Source organism: Cervus elaphus, chromosome 20 (genome assembly GCF_910594005.1).
Source record: "Cervus elaphus chromosome 20, mCerEla1.1, whole genome shotgun sequence".
In the NCBI taxonomy this organism is placed as follows: Eukaryota; Metazoa; Chordata; class Mammalia; order Artiodactyla; family Cervidae; genus Cervus; species Cervus elaphus.
In genome coordinates, this window is record NC_057834.1 from 52674537 (window position 1) to 52695172 (window position 20636).

The window sequence follows — 20636 nt, forward strand, 5'->3', positions numbered from 1 at the left end:
TCATTTTTTTCCATATGAATATCCATTTGTCCCAGTGCCACTTACTGAAAAGATTACTCCTTTCCAGTTTTGTGGAAATCAATTGTCTAAAATGCATGTGGGTCTATTTATGGGCTCTGCACTGTTCTATTGATCCATTTATCTCTGCTTTCACTGATACACATAGTCTTGATTACCACAGCTTTATAATGCCTTGAAATCACTTTATTATTTTTGAAAATTTTAGGCTATTCTAGGTCATTTAAATTTCCATATATATTTGAAAATCAACTTGTCAGTTTCTGCTACAAAGCCTGCTGTGAATTTGATTAGGATTGTGTTGAATCTGCAGCTCAATTTTGAGAGAATCAGACATCATAACAAAATCAAAGCTTTTAGTTCATTAATGTGGTATATCTCTTTTTAAAATTATTCTTTGATTTTTCTCAGCAGTATCTTGTACTTTTCAGTGTGTGAGTCTTTTACTCCTAAGTATTTATCTCCTGTTTTTCATGCTGCTATAAATGTTATTTAAATTTTATTTTCTAGCACTCTCAGTATCTATAAATACAGTTAAATCTTAAATGCTGACCATGTATCCTGAAAAGCAAAATTGAAGTCACTCAGTCATGTCTGACTCTTTGAGACCCCATGGACTGTAGCCTACCAGGCTCCTCTGTCTCTGGGATTTTCCAGGCAAGAGTACTGGAGTATGTTGCCATTTCCTTCTCCAGGGAATCTTCCCGACCCAGGGATCAAACCCAGGTCCTCCCGCATTATAGGCAGATGCTTTACCATCTGAGCCACCGGGGAAGTCACCTGAGACCTTGCTAAATTCTCATGAATTCTACTAGCTTGTAATAGTGGATTTCTTGGGATTGACTAAATATATCATCATGTTGTTTGCCCCAGAAATGTTTTACTTCTTTTCCAAACTTTTAAAAAAATTTTTCTTGCCTTATGGCATTAAGACTTCTCACATAGGGTTGAATAAAAGTGGGGAAAAAAGGCATTGTTGCCTTTTTCCCAGTCTTAAGGGAAAGGTGTTCAGTCTTTTACCACTTAGTATGATATTACCAGTTTTTTTTTTTCATAGATGCCCTTTATTACATTATAGAAATTTGATTACTCATTTTCTAAAGAGTTCTTTTTTTTTTCCAATTATGGGATGGGTAAGAATTTTTTCAAATGTTTTTTCTGCATCTGTTTGTTTTAATTGAGATATAGTTGGTATATAATAATATATTAATTTCAAGTGTGAAACTGATTCAAAATTTTAATATATTATACTCTATTTATACTTATTATGGAATATTGCCTATGTTCTCTGTACTGTACAATATAACCTTGTAGCTTGTTTATTTTATACATAGTACTTTATGCCTCCTAATTACCTCCCTTTATTTTGCCCCTCCTTCCGTCTCCCTACTGATGTTTTCTCTATCTATGAGTTTGTTTCTGCTTTGTTAGATTCATTCATTTGTTTCAGTTTTTAGATTCTGCCTGTAAATGATAGCATACAGTATTTGTGTTTCTCTGTTTGACTTATTTCACTAAGCATAATACCCTCCAAGTCCATCCGTGTTGTTACAGATGGCAAATTTTTTTCTTTTTTTATGACTGAGTAGTACTCCATTGTGTGTGTGTGTGTGTGTGTGTGTATGTGTGTGTGTGTGTGTGTACACAAGACGTCTTCTTTATCCATTCATCTGTTGATAAACACTTAGGTTGTTTCCGTATCTCCCTATTATAAATAGTGCCACTGTGAACATAAGGGTGCATGTAGCCTTTTGAATTATAGTTTTCATCTTTTCCAGATGTATGCCCAGAAGTGGGATTGCTGATGCATATGTCTATTTTTAGTTTTTTTTTTAAGAAACCTCCATACTGTTTTCCATAGTGGCTGCACCAATTTATGTTTCTAATAACTGTTTACAAGGATTCCCTTTTCTCTACACTCTCTCCAATGGTTATTTGTAGGCTTTTTGATGATGGCCATTTTGACCAGTGTGAGTGTTTTTTATTCCCTTTATGTCATAAATGTGATGGCTTTTGCATCATTGTTAAATTGTACTTAGTCACTTTTTTATATTTATGGTTTTTTTCTGGCTCATATTTTAGAAGAATTTTTGCATTTTTTTCATGAGTCTTACTTTTCTTCTCTTGTAAAATCTTTGTCTGGTTTTCTAACAGGGTGATGCTGGCCTTATAAGATGAGTTGGAAAGTGTTTCTCTTTGTTTTATGAGAGAGTTTGTATAAGATTGGTATTATTTTTTACATGATTAATGAAATTCACCAGTGACGCTCTCTAGACCTGGAGTTTTCTTTATGGAAAGGTTTTTAATTAAAAATTTTAAATTAATTTTAAAGTAAGTATAGAGGTATTCAAAATTCCTAGATCTTCTTACTTCAGTTTTGTCACTTTGCTTCTTTCAAGAAATTTGTCTAAGTTGTCAAATCTACTAGCATAAACTTATTCATAGTAGTCCTTTATGTCCTTTAATGTGGGATCTGCAGTGATGCCCCCTTTTTCATTCCTGATATTGCTAATTTGTCCTTTTTTTCTCTTTTTTATTTATTTCATCTACCTAGTGGTTTATCAATTTATTGACCTTTTTAAGTAACTTTTTTGTATTATTAATACTTTTCCATTATTCATGTGTTGCTGTTTCATCAGTACTCACTATTATTTCTTTTCTTCCATTTGCTTTGGGTTTATTTTTTTCCTTTTTGAGGGAGAACATTAAATCATTTATTGTTCATGTCTTAGGTGAAGTGATGACGCCCAAATTTCACTGCATGGTTTAGAAAAATGTAACTTTGAAAAGAACGGTAGATTTTGTGCTGGATTGGCTGTAAAACAATTTAGACATATGTTAAACTAGAGCGTTTAATCTGGAGAGAAAATTAAAATATAACTTGAAACTTAATGGGGTAAAATGTGTTCCAACTTAAAACACCAAGAAATAATATCCTCATTCATTGTTTTTAAACTTCTTTTTCCTTTTGTAATATAAGTGTTTATTTCCAAGCATTTGGGGATTTTCCTTTTGGTTTATAACTGATTTCTAATTCAGTTCCATTTTGAGTTAGAAAACATTCTCAAAATGATTTCAATCCTTTTAAATTTATCAAGTCTTATTTTATGGCTCAAGATACGGTCTGTTGGTAAATGTTCTATGTGTATTTGAATTATATTGTTGGGAGTAGTATTCTAAAATATCACTTATAAGTCAAGTTGGTTGATAGTAGTATTCAAGTCTTGTATATATTTACTGATTTTCTGTTTTTCTGTCAATTACTACTGATGAACAGTGATGAAATACTTACTAAAATTGTGGATTTGTCCATTTGTCATTTTTAGCTCTGACATTTTTGGTTCTTGCATTTTGAAATTCTATCATTAAGTACATAAACATTTAGGATTGTAGTTCTTCTTGATGAATTGACTCTATTATCTTTGAAATGTCTCTCTACTTGTGCTAATTTTCTTGCCCAGGAGTCTGATGTTAATATAGACAATCCAGTGTTCTTATTATAGTGTTCAGTATTTCTGTCTCTACTTTAACTTGATCTATGTCTTTTTATTCAAAGTGCAATTTATAGAAGTGTAGAATTAGGTCTTGCTTTTTTATCAAGTTTGATCATCTTTGCCTTTTATTTAAAGCTTAGCTTATTTATAAAACATAATTATTGGTATGGTCATATTTAAGTATATCATCTTGTTATTAATTTTTTGTTTGTCCCATGTGGTTATTTTGTGGTTGCTGTTTTTCTTGTGTCTCTTCTCACTCCCACATCTTTTTTTGCGTTGAGTATTTTTTAGAATTTCATTTAATATTTTTTATTAACTTCTTGGCTATTCCTTGTTTTTCTTTTAGTGGTTGCTTTAGAATTTACACCACACTACTTCAACCTATCCCCTTCAAATAATGTGCCACTTAATATGTAAAGTAAGCAGCTTAGTGCTGTACTTCCATTTTTCTTTCCCTCCTTTGTGTTCTTGTCTTACATTTACTTTGACATTATTTTAAATTCCACAGTACCTTACTGTGTTTACTGTAAATAGTCAATCATTTTTAGAGATTAATAATGGCAAAAATGTGTTTTTCTAAATGGATTTATTTATTTTTGGCTGCACTGGGTCTTTGCTGCACAAAGGGCCCTAGAGCACAGACTCATTAGTTGTGAATCACGGGCCTAGTTGCCCTGTGACATGCAGAATCTTCCCAGACCAGGGATCAAACCTGTGTCCCCTGTATTGGCAGGCAGATTCTTTACCACTGGACCACCAGGGAAGTCCAATGTGTTTTTTATTTATCTATGTGTAGCATTTTTTGATTCTCATCATTTCTTTGTTTATATCTGGATTTCCATCTGGTATCATTTTTCTTCAATTTGGATAACTTTCTTTAACATTTCTTATGGTGTAAGCAGGTTGAGCTTCATGATCAATGTAGTTACACAGGTTCCCACACTTAGAAGGGCCCTGTGGGATTTTATGCTGTGCAGTAGCCATCTAGAAATTCTGATAAATGTTATCTTTGAATTTGAGTTTTGTAAGTGAAGTCTAATTGGACAATGTAGTGTGCACTAGGGGCTTGGAGTCACACTTCATAAACAGTCTGCCTTCCTGCCATCTTGCTAGTATGGATTCCAGCTGTCTTCTTTCTCTCTCTGACTCCCTGGCATATCTGGCCCTGCCCTATTGCCCTTTTCTCACCTGTACCCTCTGACGACTGCCACCCTGTACTCTCTCAGCAGACGCTTGGGTGTTTGAGGGTTGAAATTGGATGTATAAATGGCTGTCCCACCCCATACTGACAACACCATGGTATATCTGGCGAGCCACCAAACAGAGGTGTTGGTTTTGCAGGGGCAAGTCTATTGCCCACCGCCATCCAGAAATCAAATGTGTTCTGGTAGAGGTTTAAAGACTCTCAGGGGTTACCTGTATGTCATGAGTTAAAGAGGCAGGCCTGTGAAATGGGGAGACACCTGACTGTACTTGCCCAGACCTTGCCTCAGCTAGAGCGTGGCCTCTTGGTTTGGTGGGTAGCAGGCGGGGGATTCCAGCAGGCATTAGGCCCAGGTTAGCATGTGCACGCCCCACATCACAGGACTGGGCTCCCAGGTTCTTGTGAGGATCTGCACCCGCCTCCCAAGTATACCTAGGCTTGAGAGCATTCTCTTGGCTAGATACCATGCCTGAGGGGACCTTTTCATCCTCCTTCCAACCTTCCTGAATCTGGCTACATTTGTCTCTTGTGGCCAGCTGGAGTAACCCATCAGGACAGGCCACAAAATAGGAATTGTTTACATTCACTGATTCTGCATTCAAGTTACATGCTTTGATATTTGCATTTAAAATGGTGTTCTATAATATATAGATGAATGGTAAAAGCTTGCAAATAATTTAAATTAAAATTTTTTACAGAAAACATTAAGTAATCAATTTAAAACTGAGACAAGTTGAAAGGGAGACTTCCAGGAAAAAGGAAGAAGCTTCGTATATACCTTTAAAGCACTTTGAATAAGGGACCTCACATTTTCATCTTGTCCTGGGGCCGACAAATTATGTCACTGGCCCTGAGTGCAGATCAGCAGTGACAAATTCACAAGTCTTGAAGGATTTGTCTAGAATTCTAGATTCACAGTTTTTTTTTCCCCCTTAGCATTTAAAATTTTTGTTTTGTGTGTTTTTTTGGGGGGTGGGGGTTCGCCGCGTGCCTGTGGGATATTAGTTTCCTGACCAGAGATTGTACAAGAAACTCAGGTTCAACCTCTGGGTCAGAAAGATCCTCTGGAGTAGGAAATGGCAACCCATTCCAGTATCCTTGCCTAGAAAATTCCATGGACAGAGGAGCTGGCGTGCTGCAGTCCGTGGGGTCGCGAAAGAGTCAGACACGACTGAGCAACTGAGCACGCAGGACAGGACCGGACCAGAGACTGAACCCAGGCTGCGGCAGTGAAGTCGGCAAGTCCTAACCTCTGGGCTTCTGTGAAAGTCCCTAAATATTTTCCATTGTTTCCTTTAAAAAAAAAAAATTTTTTTTTTTAAATTTATCTGTTTGGCTGCACCAGGTCTTAGTTGCGGCATGCAAGATCTTCGATCTTCCTTGTGGCCTGCAGGGTCTTTAGATGAAGCATGTGAACTCTTAAGTCATAGCATGTGGGATCTAGTTCCTTGACCATGGATCAAACCAAGCCCCCCTGCATTGGGAGTTTGGAGTCTTAGCCACTGGACTTACCAGGGAAATCCCTCCATTGTTTTCTGATATACCCTGTTGTTCCTGTGTATAAGATATATCCTTTCCTTTGGCTCTTAAGAATTTTCTATCATCAGTTTTCAGCAGCTTGATTATGGTTTGCCTTAGTAGGGCGTTCCTTATATTTATCCTGTTGGCACTTTTTGAGCCTCTTGGCTCTATGGGATAAGAGTGTTCATCAAATTTAGAAAAATTTCAGCTGTTGTTTCTTGAATATTTGTCCCCTGACTCCCACCCCCTTATTTCTAGTAAGACTTTTTTTTTCAACCTTTTCTGCTCTCTGTGCTTCAGTTTTTGTTTTAGTTTTTGAGTTTCTGTTACTACTTACTCAACTTCACTGGTCATTTCCTCTACAGTATATAAATCTGCTGTTCAAATAACCCAGCAAACTTTTCATTTCAGATGAAGTGTTTTTAAGCTCCAGAAGTTAATCTCTTTGTTTTCTTTTTTATATCTTCTGTTTCTCTACTCATTATGTTCATATTTTTCTTTAAGTTTATGAATATATTTAAAATATTTGACTTAAAGCCTTTCTCTGCCAACTCTATCATGTCTGTCACTTTTGGTTTTGTTCCTATTAACTGATTTTTCTCCTGATTAGGAGTCTCATTTTCATGCTTCTTTACATGTTTAGTGATTTTTACTGGGTGCTGGATATTGTAAATGTTATATTGCAGCACGTCTAGATTTTGGTGTCGTGTAAAAATTATTGACTTTTGTTTATGTGGGTATTTAAATTACTTCTGAGTCAACTTGATCCTTTTAAGGCTTTTTTAAAGCTTTTCTGTGGTGGCTGCAAAGCATCCTTCACTCTAGGGTTGGTGTAGTCCAACTGGGAAGCTGTGACCGCCCACTGTCTCTACTGAATTACTGGCTATTTGACAAGGCCTCCCTCGCGTAGATCATTGGAAGTTGAACATTGCCCAGACCTTTGTTAACTCTGGGTATTAGTCAGCTTACTGGGTAATTAGCTGTTCTTTCCCAGTAATTTGTGTCCAGCCTTGTGCAGTGTTACCCTGCACATCACCCTGTACATACTCAGCCCATGACTCAAGTAGATTCTCTAGATTTCTGGAGCTTTTTCGCTGTGCTGCTCCCTCCTCTCTGATACTGTACCCTGAAGGTTCCGTTTGCCTCTGCCCCTCCACACGCTGGTCTCTTTTTCCTTGGTTGGGCATGATTACCATGTTCTATGCTGTTTTTTGAAAAGAACCTTGAAGGTGAAAACTGGGCCATTGTGGTGTCCACTTCATTTGTTTTTCTTTTTCAAGAATCAGAGTTCTTTGCTGTTATCCAATATTTGAAAGCATTTATTTATTAACCAGTTTTATTGTTATCTATGTTGAGAAGGCAAGTCTAGTCCAATTATTATGTCATACCAAAAGTGGGAGTCTTCTTGGTCCCTTTCATCAACCTTTCTGATTGAGGTAAAATTCACATAACAAAAAGTTAATCATTTAAAAATATACTCTTAGGGACTTCCCTGCCATCCGGTAGTCATGATTCCACACTCCCAGTGCAGGGAGCACTGCTTTGATCCCTGACTGGGGAACTAATATCCTGCATACCACCTAGTGTAGTCAAAAATAAAAGTATACCCTTTTATCAGTTTTAAAATCAACTTTGAGAATGTAAAGAAACTGCTTGAAATGCAGAAGACCTGAGTTTGATCCCTTGGTCAGGAAGATCCCCTGGAGAAGGGAATAAGCTACCCACTCCAGTATTCTTGCCTGGAGAATTCCATGGCCAGAGGAGCCTGGCGGGCTACAGTTCATGGGGTTGCAAAGAGTCGGACACAACTGAGCAACTAACACTTAGAATATTCCAAATGCTTCCTATTTTGCCAGATTGTATTTAATCAATAAAATAGTTTAAAGGGTTTGGAGTGAGAAACTTTCTTATGTAGACGTGAATTTAGTAAAATAGAACATTAATATTCTCTTTCTTACAGAGAATTTCACTTAACCTGAATAGATTTTGGTTGGTTTCTCTTAAAAGGCTAAGAACACCAAATCCTATATATGATAGTTTATATTATGAATTATATCTTAAGCTGACAAACTATAGTTGATGTATTTCTTGGATCAAAGTAAACACTCATAGAAGCAATAGAAAATAAAAACAAAGGGACATGATTAAGAATCACCTCTTTGGGAAAAAGAATAGGGGGAAAAATTGATTAGTACCTTTTTTCTCCTAGTATTTACTCCAAATATTCTGTTTTATTATATTTTAAAATCATGCTTAGTTTGTCACATTTACACTTTTGCTCCCCTGAGGGAGTGAGTTGCTGTTTCTTCTGCTGAGGTTGTCCGTTGTGCTTCTCATGAGCTCTAGTTTCTCTTTGTGTGAGTCCTGCCTGACTTAATGGTCTTTAATAGTTGGAGAAGCCTTTGACTCATTTTGTAGCATTAAGAGAAGAAGCAAAATTTTAAAAATTGTTGAAGCTGTTACATTTTCTTAATCTGTGCTTCTGTTAGAACTGTTGAGGCAAGCTTGAGAGAGCAACCTCTATGAACAAATATGTGAATAAGTTGGCTTTAGGAAGTTTTCTAAAGATGAAGTTTGGAGAGGTCTAGGACTGGAAAGCTGGGCCAGCACTTACAGATTAGAATGTGTAATGGTAGTGGAGGTCAAGGCAAGAAACTAGAGGAGTGGGGGAAGGGATATAAATCTTTCAGGCTAGGAGAGCCATGGGGCAGGAAGAGGTGGGTAGCAAAGCAACTCAATTTAATTAGGCTAAAAAGGACCATCAGATGTGAGATGCCTGTAAGGAAAAAACAGGCAACTCTTGGTTTGGTGATTCTTATTTTTTGGATAGGACAAAATCACAGCTTATATATAAGATTAGGCAAGTCACATTCCAAAAAGTTTAATTTGGCAAAAATTAGAGCTTTGCATTGATGTATAAAGATAGATTCTCTATAATATCAATGAAGGCATCAATCTAATTAGAATACATTAAAAATTTTTGGCTTTGATATAGTTTATCAGTTTTAAAAAGCTGCCATGTATTAATACACACATTTAGGAGAAAGTAGTATTTCTCTGCATACTGCCTACCAATTAATACATTAGGAGTTCCATGGTGCTATGCTGCTCTGTTGCCCCTGAAACACCATGAACACACATCATTTATATTTGTATGTGGATTCCATAGACAACAAATTCCATTTGTTGCCAGTACTTTTCGAGTTAAACATTTTTTTTTTTAGCCCAACCAGTTTTCATCTTTTTCTTCTCAGTTTGACCCATTCATACCTAAAACACATTAACAAGGGAAGAGTAATGAAAAAGTTAACAAGAAGTATCAAAACCTCAACTAGTCTCACAGTAAAGAGAAAAAAATTCCTATTTTGTCTGTAGTGAAGAAAACCTGAGCCTCAAAGACACCTTTAAAAAGCCTTAGGAATCCTCTGTAAACATCAGAAAGTAGGAGAGGATTTTCAGAGTTTTAATAATGAGCAGTAGAAGCTGATTTGAGGTTCAGAGTCTATGCTTTCGTCTTTTGTCAAGAGTTCTGCACAACAGCTTTTATATTTAGGTGCTATGTTTTAGTTTTTTTTTTTCACTCATGTGAGTTTAATTTCTTAAGATTTTTAAACATCTTTTTCTTTGCATCAGACCCTCATCAAAGTTTACTTGCTAGCAGAGTTGGTTTTTCTACAAACTTGAAGAAATAGTTTAAATTGATAGAAATCCTGATTAGCAGTTGCTCTGCCTACAATAAATTGTGTATGTGTGTGTCGTATATGTATCGGTTTGGTCAGGGACACTGACAGAGCTGGGCCAAGACTTTTTCCTGCCTGTTAATCAAGGCCACACAGACAAAGCTCAAGGAAGGATGACCCCTGCCTCAGGAAGTATTGAATCAGTTGCTATTTTTAACCAGTATACAGTAGAACTTGAGACCAGGTCCTTACTCAGTTACTAGGAAAAGTTCTCTGCCAAACTTTGCATTTGAGGAAACAGTTAATGGGCCTAAATGAGTGAAGCCTCTGCGTGAAAGGAAGGGATGTGACAGTGGCTGTAAGTATTTTTGCTGACTTGGGTCAAGGATGTGGTGGCAGAGATGCGGAAAGTTCAGTTAGTGATGAAATAAGTAATTACATTTCAAAGTAACTGGTAGTTGATGGCACCTTGGATTGTCTTCAGCTCTGTGTATATGGAATTCTTCCCTGGTGGTAAAGAACCTGCCTGCCAGTGCAAGAGATGTGGGTTTGAATCCTGGGTCAGAAAGATCCCCTGGAGAAGGAAATGGCAATCCACTCCAGTCTTCTTGCCTGGGAAATTCTATGGACAGAGGAGCCTGGCGGGATGCAGTCTATGGGGTGGCAGAGTTGGACATGACTTAGCAACTAAAAAACAAAACAATATGAAATTCTGGGCTGCTAATAGCAAGGTTGAAATAAGGGTATGTGATGAACTAATATTATCTCTCAACATAGGACTAGAAAAGGAAATCAGCTATTGGTGTGTTTCCAGACTAATTGACTCTTCCTCTGAAATTATACATAAACTATTGGTATTTGAGATGTATTTCTGATAGTACTCTGTTGCTCCTGTTTCATTAAGTGAAAGTTTCATAAATAGTTGATTTATGGGGATTTTCCTGGTGGTCTTGTGGTTAAAAATTCAATTCAGGGGATGCAAGTTCAATCTCTGGTCAGGGAACTAAGGTCCCACATAGCACAGGGCAGCTAAGCCCTCATGACCCAATATGCAGCCAAATCAATCAGTCAATAAATATTAAAGTTTCTTTTAAAAAAAGAATTGATTTATTACAAAATAATGTTGTATACTACTATTATAATCTCTTATAAAACCTCATTCTATTTAATATTAGGAAATATGGAGAACATGAAAGCAGGTAGTTTGAGAAATACCATAAATAATATTTTCTCTGTAATATTATGCCACTATCTTAGGAATGCCTTAATGAAGTTGAATTACTTAATGGATGACAGGCACATCTTTACATATGAAATATAAGTGAGTTATTTAGGGATAGGTGGGCAGTGTTTTAGTGGAATTTAAATTAGGAAATTATAAAACTGTGTTAACATATTCATCTCATTTTAATAGGATTATTCAAGATAGAGCTGTAGCCATTTTCAACAAGGATCGATGATAAGAATTTTTCTTTTTAAAAAAAGATTTTCAAGTTAAAGATGAAAGGAAAATACTGGAATATTTTGGATTCTAACTCGTGAGATAATGAATATAGTTTTTCACAGTGACTTCTGATGGAACCTTAGTAAAATTCATCGTTTGTCATGCACCCAACTGGGAACATGGATGTTGGCTTTTCTCGTTCTGCTGTTCATACACTGTCAAGAAGCCACTGCAAAAACATCAAGCAAAAAATTTCCCAGTGGGAAGGAAGAACTAATGGTATATCTAACCCAGATAAGTGGCATCCAAAGGACTTTGGAGTGAGATATAATAACTGTAATCAAGAGATTCTTAAGAAAACGCCTATTGCTGAGGGAAAGAGCAAAAAGTTGGATGTAACCAACACTCACAATGTTGTTCAGAGTATTAATGAAGATGTCAAAAGCCACAATCAAAGTGAGGATGAAAGTGAAAAACGTGAATATGATGATACACGCTTATTTAAAAATGAATCAGAACCCAACTGGGTGTGTTCTCGGGTCAAACAAATTGAAAACTGGAAAGAAGTTTTAGATCCAGAGACTTCATTACCTCCGGGAAATTTCTATACCTCACAAATATTGTGGAAGAAAATAGAAGCACTTTCCCCAGATAAAGCCTTAAATTTGGCTTTAGAGCGTTGTGGCTCTTCAGAAAAAGAACTGAATTTCAGAGTTCTGAATAGTTCATATGGAGTAACGAAGAGCTTAGAAAACATTTACTCTGAGCCTGAGGGACAAGAATGTGGACCTTCTATAAATCCTTTGCCAAAACCTCGTAGGACATTCAGATATTTATCTGAATCTGGTGTTATGCCATATAAAGAAAGAAACTGTGACGAAAAATACTGTGAAAATAATTCTTGTGCAGAATCTTCTTTGGCCTCTTCTCAGGAACCTGAACCAAGGAAATATGGTGGAAAAATCAGAGGGAGATCTAAAAGGTATGTTTTTATTTGAAAGGTAATGATTTTCAGTATTCTCCTTTGAGAACCATTGAGCTTTTTCCTTTTCAAACCAATTTCCATTTCCATGTGTGGGTTACACCTCTAATTTGATATACAGATGTTGATTGACCCAAGGGGAAAATACCTACAAGAGTATTAGGAGTACAGGTAATATCTAAGACAATCTTCTGACACAACCATAGAAAAACTTATATTTTTTAATTAAAAATTTTTATTGAAATATAATTGACATGTAACATTATATGAGTTTCAGGTGTGCAACATAGCAATTTGATATGCCACAATAAAGCTAGTTAATAACATAATAGTGTATATTTGAAAGTTGCTAAGAGATGTTAAGAGTTCTCATCACAAGGGAAAAAAAGTAATTACGGTGCTGAGATAGTTTAATGATCATATCAAGTAATATTCATAAAATGCATGTACCTGGAAGACAGTGGATCTACATGTTAGCCACGTTATTTTTTAAACTTTTTATTTTGTGTTGGAGTGTAGCTGATTAACAATGTTATATTAGTTTCAGGTGGACAGCAAAGGGACTTAATAATACATATACATGTATCCCTTCTCCCCAGACTCCCCTCCCAGCCAGGTTGCCGCATTACATTGAGCAGAGTTCCCTGTGCTATACCGTAGGTCCTTGTTGGTTATCCATTTTAATTATAGCAGTGTATACATGTCGACCCCAAGCTCCCTAACTATTCATTTCCCTCATCCTCCCCTGGCAACCATAAGTTCATTCTAAGTCTATGAGTCTGTTTCTGAAAAACTTCCATTTTCTATCTTTAAAAATATATAGGGAAGCTAGTACGTTCTCCTATTTCGTTTGGGGCATGCTGGCTGTAGTCTCACTTTTTATTAGAGAGTAAATTTAATAAAGTACCCAAAGAAGAACATGAATGTAACTGGCTGTGTGCGTGGTAAGTTGTTGCTTCAGTCCTGTCTGACTCTTTGCAACCCATGGGCTGTAGCCTGCCAGGCTCCTCTGTCTGTGGGATTCTAGAAACAAGAATACTGGAGTGGGTTGCCATGCCTTCCTCCAGGGGATATTCCCGACCCAGGGATTGAACCCACGTCCCTTGTCTCCTGCATCAGCAGATGGGTTCTTTACCAATGGCACCACCTGGGAAGCCCATGCAATTGGCTAAAAACATTCAATTTTCTCATGGTTCATATAAGGCTCCAGCCTAATTTATTATTTTTAGGTATATGATAAAAACATCTGTGTAGTTTTTCACACAAGTCCTTTACTTATTAATTTTTGTCATGCCATAGTTTTAAAAGATACAACCTTAAAGTATATCTCCTTTCTTAAGGAAATCCTTTGAGTTTGAGGACATTCAGCACTTTCGAAATCGGAACTCACGGAAGATTCATGAAGAACTTGGAAGAAATTCTGGCTCAGCACTTTATTACACACAGTCTGAGGACAATATCTATGAGGATATCATATGTAGGTGTTTACAAACTCTGCAATTCAATTTAATGAGTATGTAGTTGAGGCAGCCCTTAAGTAGAGTGTGGTATTTTCTTTTACAATCAAGCATGTCTTGCTGTAGATTTTCCTTTTTAATACTGAAAACTTTGTTGTATAAATTCCTTTATTCTCGAATGGATTTTACATCTAGTTTAGTGGACTCTTCAGTTCAGAAGTAGACTTTTGCAGCATGGTACCTTGCAAATTCTTTTAGATTGGCTAGACGCCTGAGTGGTTTGTAAGTGTAAAGTACCACTGATTTTAAGACCTATATCCCTAAAGCAACGTAGAGAGCTGAACCAGTCAGTTTTTTCTTTTCCTTTTACGTGTAGTCACTTTGTTCTCATGTAATTACCTTCCTCTAAACTTTCTTATTTTCCTTTTTTTTTTTCAAGATCCCACCAAAGAAAATCCATATGAAGACATTCCAGTGCAGCCTTTGCCCTTGTGGAGATCCCCTTCAGCATGGAAGCTCCCACCCCCTAAAAGTGCTTTCAGAACACCCAAGGTATAACCAGAGAATTAATATAAGAAAACATTAGAATCTTATTTATGATCCCTACAAAAAAAGGTTAAAATGGTTTAGTTAGGGCCGAAACTGAAAGGCACTGAAATATGGGTTTATTGTTCTTTGTTTTGGGGGAAGCAGCACAAAACTATCTTTTAAATTTGGTTTTGGGGAGGGGTTTTGTTTGCTTTTTAGCACTTCAAAAAACTTGAATGTAAACGCCTTTGGACAAGCCGTAAACGCCTTTGGACAAGCCATAAACCTTTCAGTTCACTCTAGTTACCACAGCTCCGTAATAGGTTTGCATCACCTGTGGCCTAAATTACCTGTCTGATTCCTGAGAGCACTCACCACCCCCAAAAGCAAAGGCTGCCTTGACCTAATGAGGACTCTGAACTGTTGTTCTCTGTAAATTCAATTACATTGTTGTAGAAGAACTTTGGATTAGAATCCTGAGAAATTTCTTTACAGTGGAAAAGAAAGTATGGTATCCTCACTTGGTGGTGGTGGTAGTTGTGATTTAGTCACTAAGTCGTGTCCGTAGCCCGCCAGGCTCCTCTGTCCATGGGATTCTCCAGGCAACAATACTGGAGTGGGTTGCCATTTCCTTCCCCAGGGGATCTTCCTGACCCAGGGATTGAACCCGGGTCTCCTGCATTGCAGGCAGGATCCTCACTTGAGATGATTTTAAAGGAAAGATAAATATTTGGGAGAGGATAGCTTTGACTTTGAGAACATAGGCATTACCTAGATGATCTTACCCTTACCAATACCTCTTCTTTTTTAGCTTCCTCCCAAACCTCATTTCCTTCACCGGAAGACTATGGAACTGAAGAACTCACAAGCTTATATAAGGTCAAAGCTCACAAAGGATACTACATTGCCAGTCACGTTAACTGAATGGAAGCTTTTCCGAGCTGGAGAAGTTGCAAACAGGAAAAGGAAAAATCTCCCAAGGGTAAGAACTCCAATATTTTCATTCTTTGACTTTTATTTCAGTGTTTCCACAAATGAGAATAAATAAACTTTAGACTGAAATGAATAGCAAGTTAAAACTGACCTACTGGAATTAGAAGATTTGGAAAGCAAACTTAAGTTTTAAGTTTTGCTCATGCAAGAAAAATGAATGAATGGCTTTTGCCAAGGTTTTTGTGTGTATGTGTGTGGATTTGTGAAATTGATTTTAGGTGAGTGAGTGAGTGAAAGTCATTCATTCTTGTCCAACTCTTTGTGACCCCATGGACTGTAGCTGCCAGGCTCCACTGTCCATGGAATTCTCCAGGCAAGAATACTGGAGTGGGTTGCCATTCCCTTCTCCAAGGGATCTGATCAACCTAGGAATCAAACCGTCCTCTCCTGCATTGCAGGCAGACTCTTTACCACATGAGCCACCAGGGAAGCCCTTAGAGGGCTTCCTTTTGGTTATCTTTGTTGTTGTTCAGTCGCTCCGTCATCTCCGACTCTGTGACCCCATGGACTAAAGCATGCTGGGCTCCTCTGTCCTCTATTGTCTCCTGGAGTTTGCCCACATTCGAGTCCATTGAGTCAGTGATGCTATCTAACCATCTCATCCCCTGCTTCCCCTTCTGCTTTTGGTTTCAATCCTTCCCAGCTTTGGGGTCTTTTCCAGTGAGGTAGCTCTTCACATCAGTTGGCCAATATATTGGACCTTCGCTTCAGCATCAGTCCTTCTAAAGAATATTCAGGACTGATTTCCTTTAGGATTGACTGGTTGGATCTCCTTGCTCTCCAAGGGACTCTCAAGAGTCTTCTCCAGCACCACAGTTTGAAAGCATCAATTCTTCGGTGCTCAGCTTCTTTATGGTCCAGCACTCACATCCATACATGACTACTGAAAAAGTCACAGCTTTGACTGTATGGACCTTTGTCAGCAAAGTGATGTTTCTGCTTTTTAATACAATGTCTAGGTTTATCATAGCTTATCCTCTGCGGAGCAAGCGCCTTTGAATTTCATGGCTGTAGTCACCTTCTGCAGTGATTTTGGAGTCCAAGAAAATAAAATCTGTCACTGCTTCCATTTTTCCCTCTTCTATTTGCTATGAAGTGATGGAATGGGATGCCATGTTCTTAGTTTTTTAAATGTTGAGTTTTAAGCTAGCTTTTTCACTCTTCTTTCACCTTCATATGAGGCTTTTTAGTTCCTGTTGACTTTCTGCCATTAGAGTGGTATCATCTGCATATCTGGGGTTGTTGATATTTCTCCCAGCGATCTTGATTCCAGCTTGTTATTCATTCAGCCCCATATTTCACATGATGTACTCTGCATGTAGACTTCCCTAGCAGCTCAGCTGGTAAAGAATCCACCTGCAATGCAGGAGACCTGGGTTCAATCCCTGGGCTGGGAAGATCCCCTGGAGGAGGGCATGGAAACCCACTCCAGTATTCTTGCCTGGAGAATCCCCATGGACAGAGGAGCCTGGTGGGCTACAGTCCATAGGGTCGCAAAGAGTCAGACACGACTGAGCGACCAAGCACAGCACACAGCACTCTGCATATAAGTTAAATAAGCAGGGTGGCAGTTTACAGTCTTTTCATACTGTCCCAATTTTGAACCAGTTGTTCCATGAGAGGTTCTAACTGTTGCTTCTTGACCTGCATACAGGTTTCTCAGGAGACAGATAAGGTAGTCTGGTATTTCATCTCTTTAAGAATTTTCCACAGTTTATTGTGATCCACACAGTCAAAGGCTTTCGTGTAGTCAATGAAGCAGAAGTATAGATTTTTCTAGAACTTCTTTGCTTTCTTCATGATCCAATGAATGTTGGCAGTTTGATCTCTGGTTCATTCCTCTGCCTCTTCAAAACCCAGCTTGTTTATCTGGAAGTTCTCAGGTCATGTACTGCTGAAGCCTGCCTTCAAGGATTTTGAGCATAACCTTGCTAGCATGTGAAATGAATACAATTGTATGGTAGTTTGAACATTCTTCAGCACTGCCTTTCTTTGGGATTGGAATGAAAACTGACCTTTTCCAGTTACCTTAGTTCTCATTGAAATCAGCTGCCCATGTTAAGGAAGCACTCGAATCTCATGTAAAAGAGCCTTCTATTAGGCTGGCTTCAGTGATTGTCCCTCATTTATGTAATAGCCAAAGTTAACTCAGCTTTGTGCCTGAGTTTATAAATTTTCAGTAGTGACAAAGTATATGCGAAATATTTCCATTCAGAGGAAGGAAAAAAGAAAGTTTACTCTTGGAAATATAAATTTTTGCCAATTATACTGAAAAACTGACTTCTGTCTCAAAGGAGAAAAGGAAGTAAATGTGTAAATCATCTCGATGAGAGCCATTGAACCAAAATGAAGAAATTTGGGTTATCTGTAATACATAATATTTTTAAGAGAGACACTTGAGAAATTACATGAAAATATTTAAAAACTCTTTATGTTACTCTGTTCTTCTGTAATTCAGAATGTTCTCAGGATTACTATGCTGAAATGAAGAAATAAAATCTTTTAAATAGTATTTCTTCCCTTAACCCCATCTCAATTAGTTATATGTATTCATTTAGCCCATGAGTTTTGCATCTGATTTTAACTTTAAACAAAAGTCATAGCTGTTTCTTGGTTTAGTAACTGCTGATTGGTTCCTTAGGAAATACTCTTTCCACAGTTACTTTAATTCTTCTGATTCATTTCCTGCCCTTCCCTCTTTAACATGTGAGGTGTTAAAGACACAGAGTTTTTCTAAGCATTAAACTGATCTCTCTGGAAAAAAAAAATTCAGGTGTTTATTCTCCCGTGTATGGTGAGAACTACTTAAAAATCAGAGGTTTAAAGAATTGCCAGGATATACATAATATATAGGGCTTCCCAGGTGGCTCAGTGATAAAGGATCTACCTGCCAATACAGGAGACGCGGGTTTGATCCCTGGGTCGGGACAATCCTCTGGAGGAGCAAATGGCAACCCACTCCTGTATTCTTGCCTGGAGAATCCCATGGACAGAGGAGCCTGATGGGCTACAGTCCATGGGATCACAAAGAGTCAACAGGGCTTAATGACTCAGCAACAACAACAATGTATATATAATGCATAACTGAATCACTTTATTATTCACTAGGAACTAACACAACATTGTAAATCAGCTATGAAAGTGAAAATCACTCAGTTGTGTCTGACTGTTTGTGACTCCATGGACTAAACAGTCCATGGAGTTCTCCAGGCAAGAATGCTAGAGCAGGTATCTGTTCCCTTCTCCAGGGGATCTTCCCAACCCAGGAATCTAACCCAGGTCTCCCGAATTGCAGGCGGATTCTTTACCAGCTGAGCTACCAGGGAAGCCCACAACATTGTAAATCAGCTATACTTCCAAAAAAAAAAAAAGAATTGCCAGGCATTCTGCATAGTTCTCTTTGATAAATCATGCTGGCACAACAAAGCAGCCTCCCACATGTTACAGAAACAACAGATCGTGTGTTCACATGAGCTAGAACACAGACACATAAGGAATTGTATTAAGATGTGGTTCTTGGAATAACATTAGCAAATATTTAGAAATTGTGGATTGTGGGGTTCGATGAGACCCGAGGAGCTTTGCAGTGCTTTTGATTTCATCCCTCGGTGTTTATGTACTGTGGATCCCTTGAGTACTCAAAGCTTGCTCTCTTTCTGATTATAGGTGAGATGATTCAACTTTTCCTGTTCTAATATTTTCCCAAAGGTTTTTTTGAGAAGTAAGGAAGACAAAATGGTTTTTGGAGTTCTTGATTGTCAGGCAGGAACAAACTGTTAGCATTTCTGTTTGTAAGCCTCTTTGGATTAAACCCCTGTAGGATATTCCATTTGCAATACAAATTTTGGTTTTGGACTGTCTTTGGGAACAACATTCCATGAGGAAAGCAGGTTTTGCTTATTTCCTCTTTGATGACTAGAGCTCTCCCTGGAAGGGAAACTGGTTTCAAAGTTTGAAAATAACTGATCTAGTCCATATGCCTCTTCCCCTCCCTTCCTTTCTTTCTCTGCTGTGGAAATCTGTGTGGGATTGTTTGCTGGAGTAGATTTCCTAACGTTTTATGTTGTTTGTCTCTAGTGTGTACATAGCAATATGGTTTCCATCATTCTTAGGAAGAATATTCTACAGTATTTTCTATAACTAGAAGGTAATTATAGGCTCCTCTTCCTAGTTCACAATCAAAATTTTAATTTTATTACTTTATCTCATATTTCTGGAATAGATAGTTCCCTTTCCTTTATAACATTTCAGTGTACTTTTGAGTATACTTCTCAAGTGTACATGAATATTTTTACTGTTTTTGGACCTTGTGTACCCAAAATGCATGTTTATTCTCAAACATCTTTCCTATAGCCCCTAACAATAAATTTATATGTCTGGATCCTCATATTTATAATGCTAATATTTAAGAATATGGGTAACTTTTCATTTGAATTACAACTACAAAAATCATTAAAGAAAAATCTTTAAAAGAATAAACTCATCCAAAAATGTGGGAATAATCTGTGTAAGCACATGTTTCTCACATGTTATTTTTCTTGCAGTGGACTGACTCACTGCTTATGGATTGCCAGGATTGCTAGAGAGACAAGGACAAAAGAGAAAAGAGCATTTTTCTCAAGCAACTTTGTTGGTTATCATCTTACATTAATATAATGCTCCTAGCAGTTGTTAATTCTGGACACTAAATACGTTAAATCAAGATTAATAGTTAATGGAGAAGGAAATGGCAGCAACCCACTCCAGTATTCTTGCCTGGAGAATCCCGTGGACAGAGGAGCCTGGCAGGCTACAGTCCTTGGGATCGCAAGAGTTGGACATGACTTAGCAACTAAACCACTGGAGAAAGACTACCCTCAATTTGGCAGCAAGTGACAACTGTCCTTAAGATTTCTTTTTTTTTTTCCCCTGATAGAAAAAGAAAACACTTGGAAAATGAAAATAATAAATTTCCTATTCAAATGTAAAAAAAAAATTAATAGTTAAGAAAAAACTTGGAATTTTAAGAAAAAAGAAAAATATACATAGAAAACCTAATCAGTTTCTCCTTTTAAAAGTAGCTGTTGATCTTTCCTCCTTTTTAAGCCCAGTCTGTATCTCTCTCTTGCTGTCTTTTATACACACTTCCCAGAAGCAAAGAAAGAATTGTAATGAATAATGCATGTTAAATGTAACATGGTTTTTGTACTTGGGCATATTTGAGAATCTCCTACTTTTATGATATATTTCTAAAATAAATTGTAATATTAGTGTTCCCAGTAGTAAAGAGAGTATTTCTTTTGACTAAAACTTTCTAAGTGAGATTATCCTCT

At 37.3% G+C, this 20636-nt stretch overlaps 1 protein-coding gene across 3 annotated transcripts in view; it reads left to right on the plus strand.

Annotated features, from left to right (window-relative positions):
• DENND2C (DENN domain containing 2C) overlaps positions 1 to 20636 on the plus strand; it is an 88221-nt gene that overhangs the window by 36426 nt on the left and 31159 nt on the right. For all 3 annotated transcript variants that reach the window (XM_043877253.1, XM_043877254.1, XM_043877252.1), the window contains exons 2-5: positions 11335 to 12346; positions 13687 to 13823; positions 14243 to 14355; positions 15143 to 15313. In XM_043877253.1, the coding sequence (XP_043733188.1) occupies positions 11526 to 12346; positions 13687 to 13823; positions 14243 to 14355; positions 15143 to 15313 (1242 nt within the window). In that variant the 5' untranslated portion in view covers positions 11335 to 11525. The remainder of the gene's footprint in view (positions 1 to 11334; positions 12347 to 13686; positions 13824 to 14242; positions 14356 to 15142; positions 15314 to 20636) is intronic.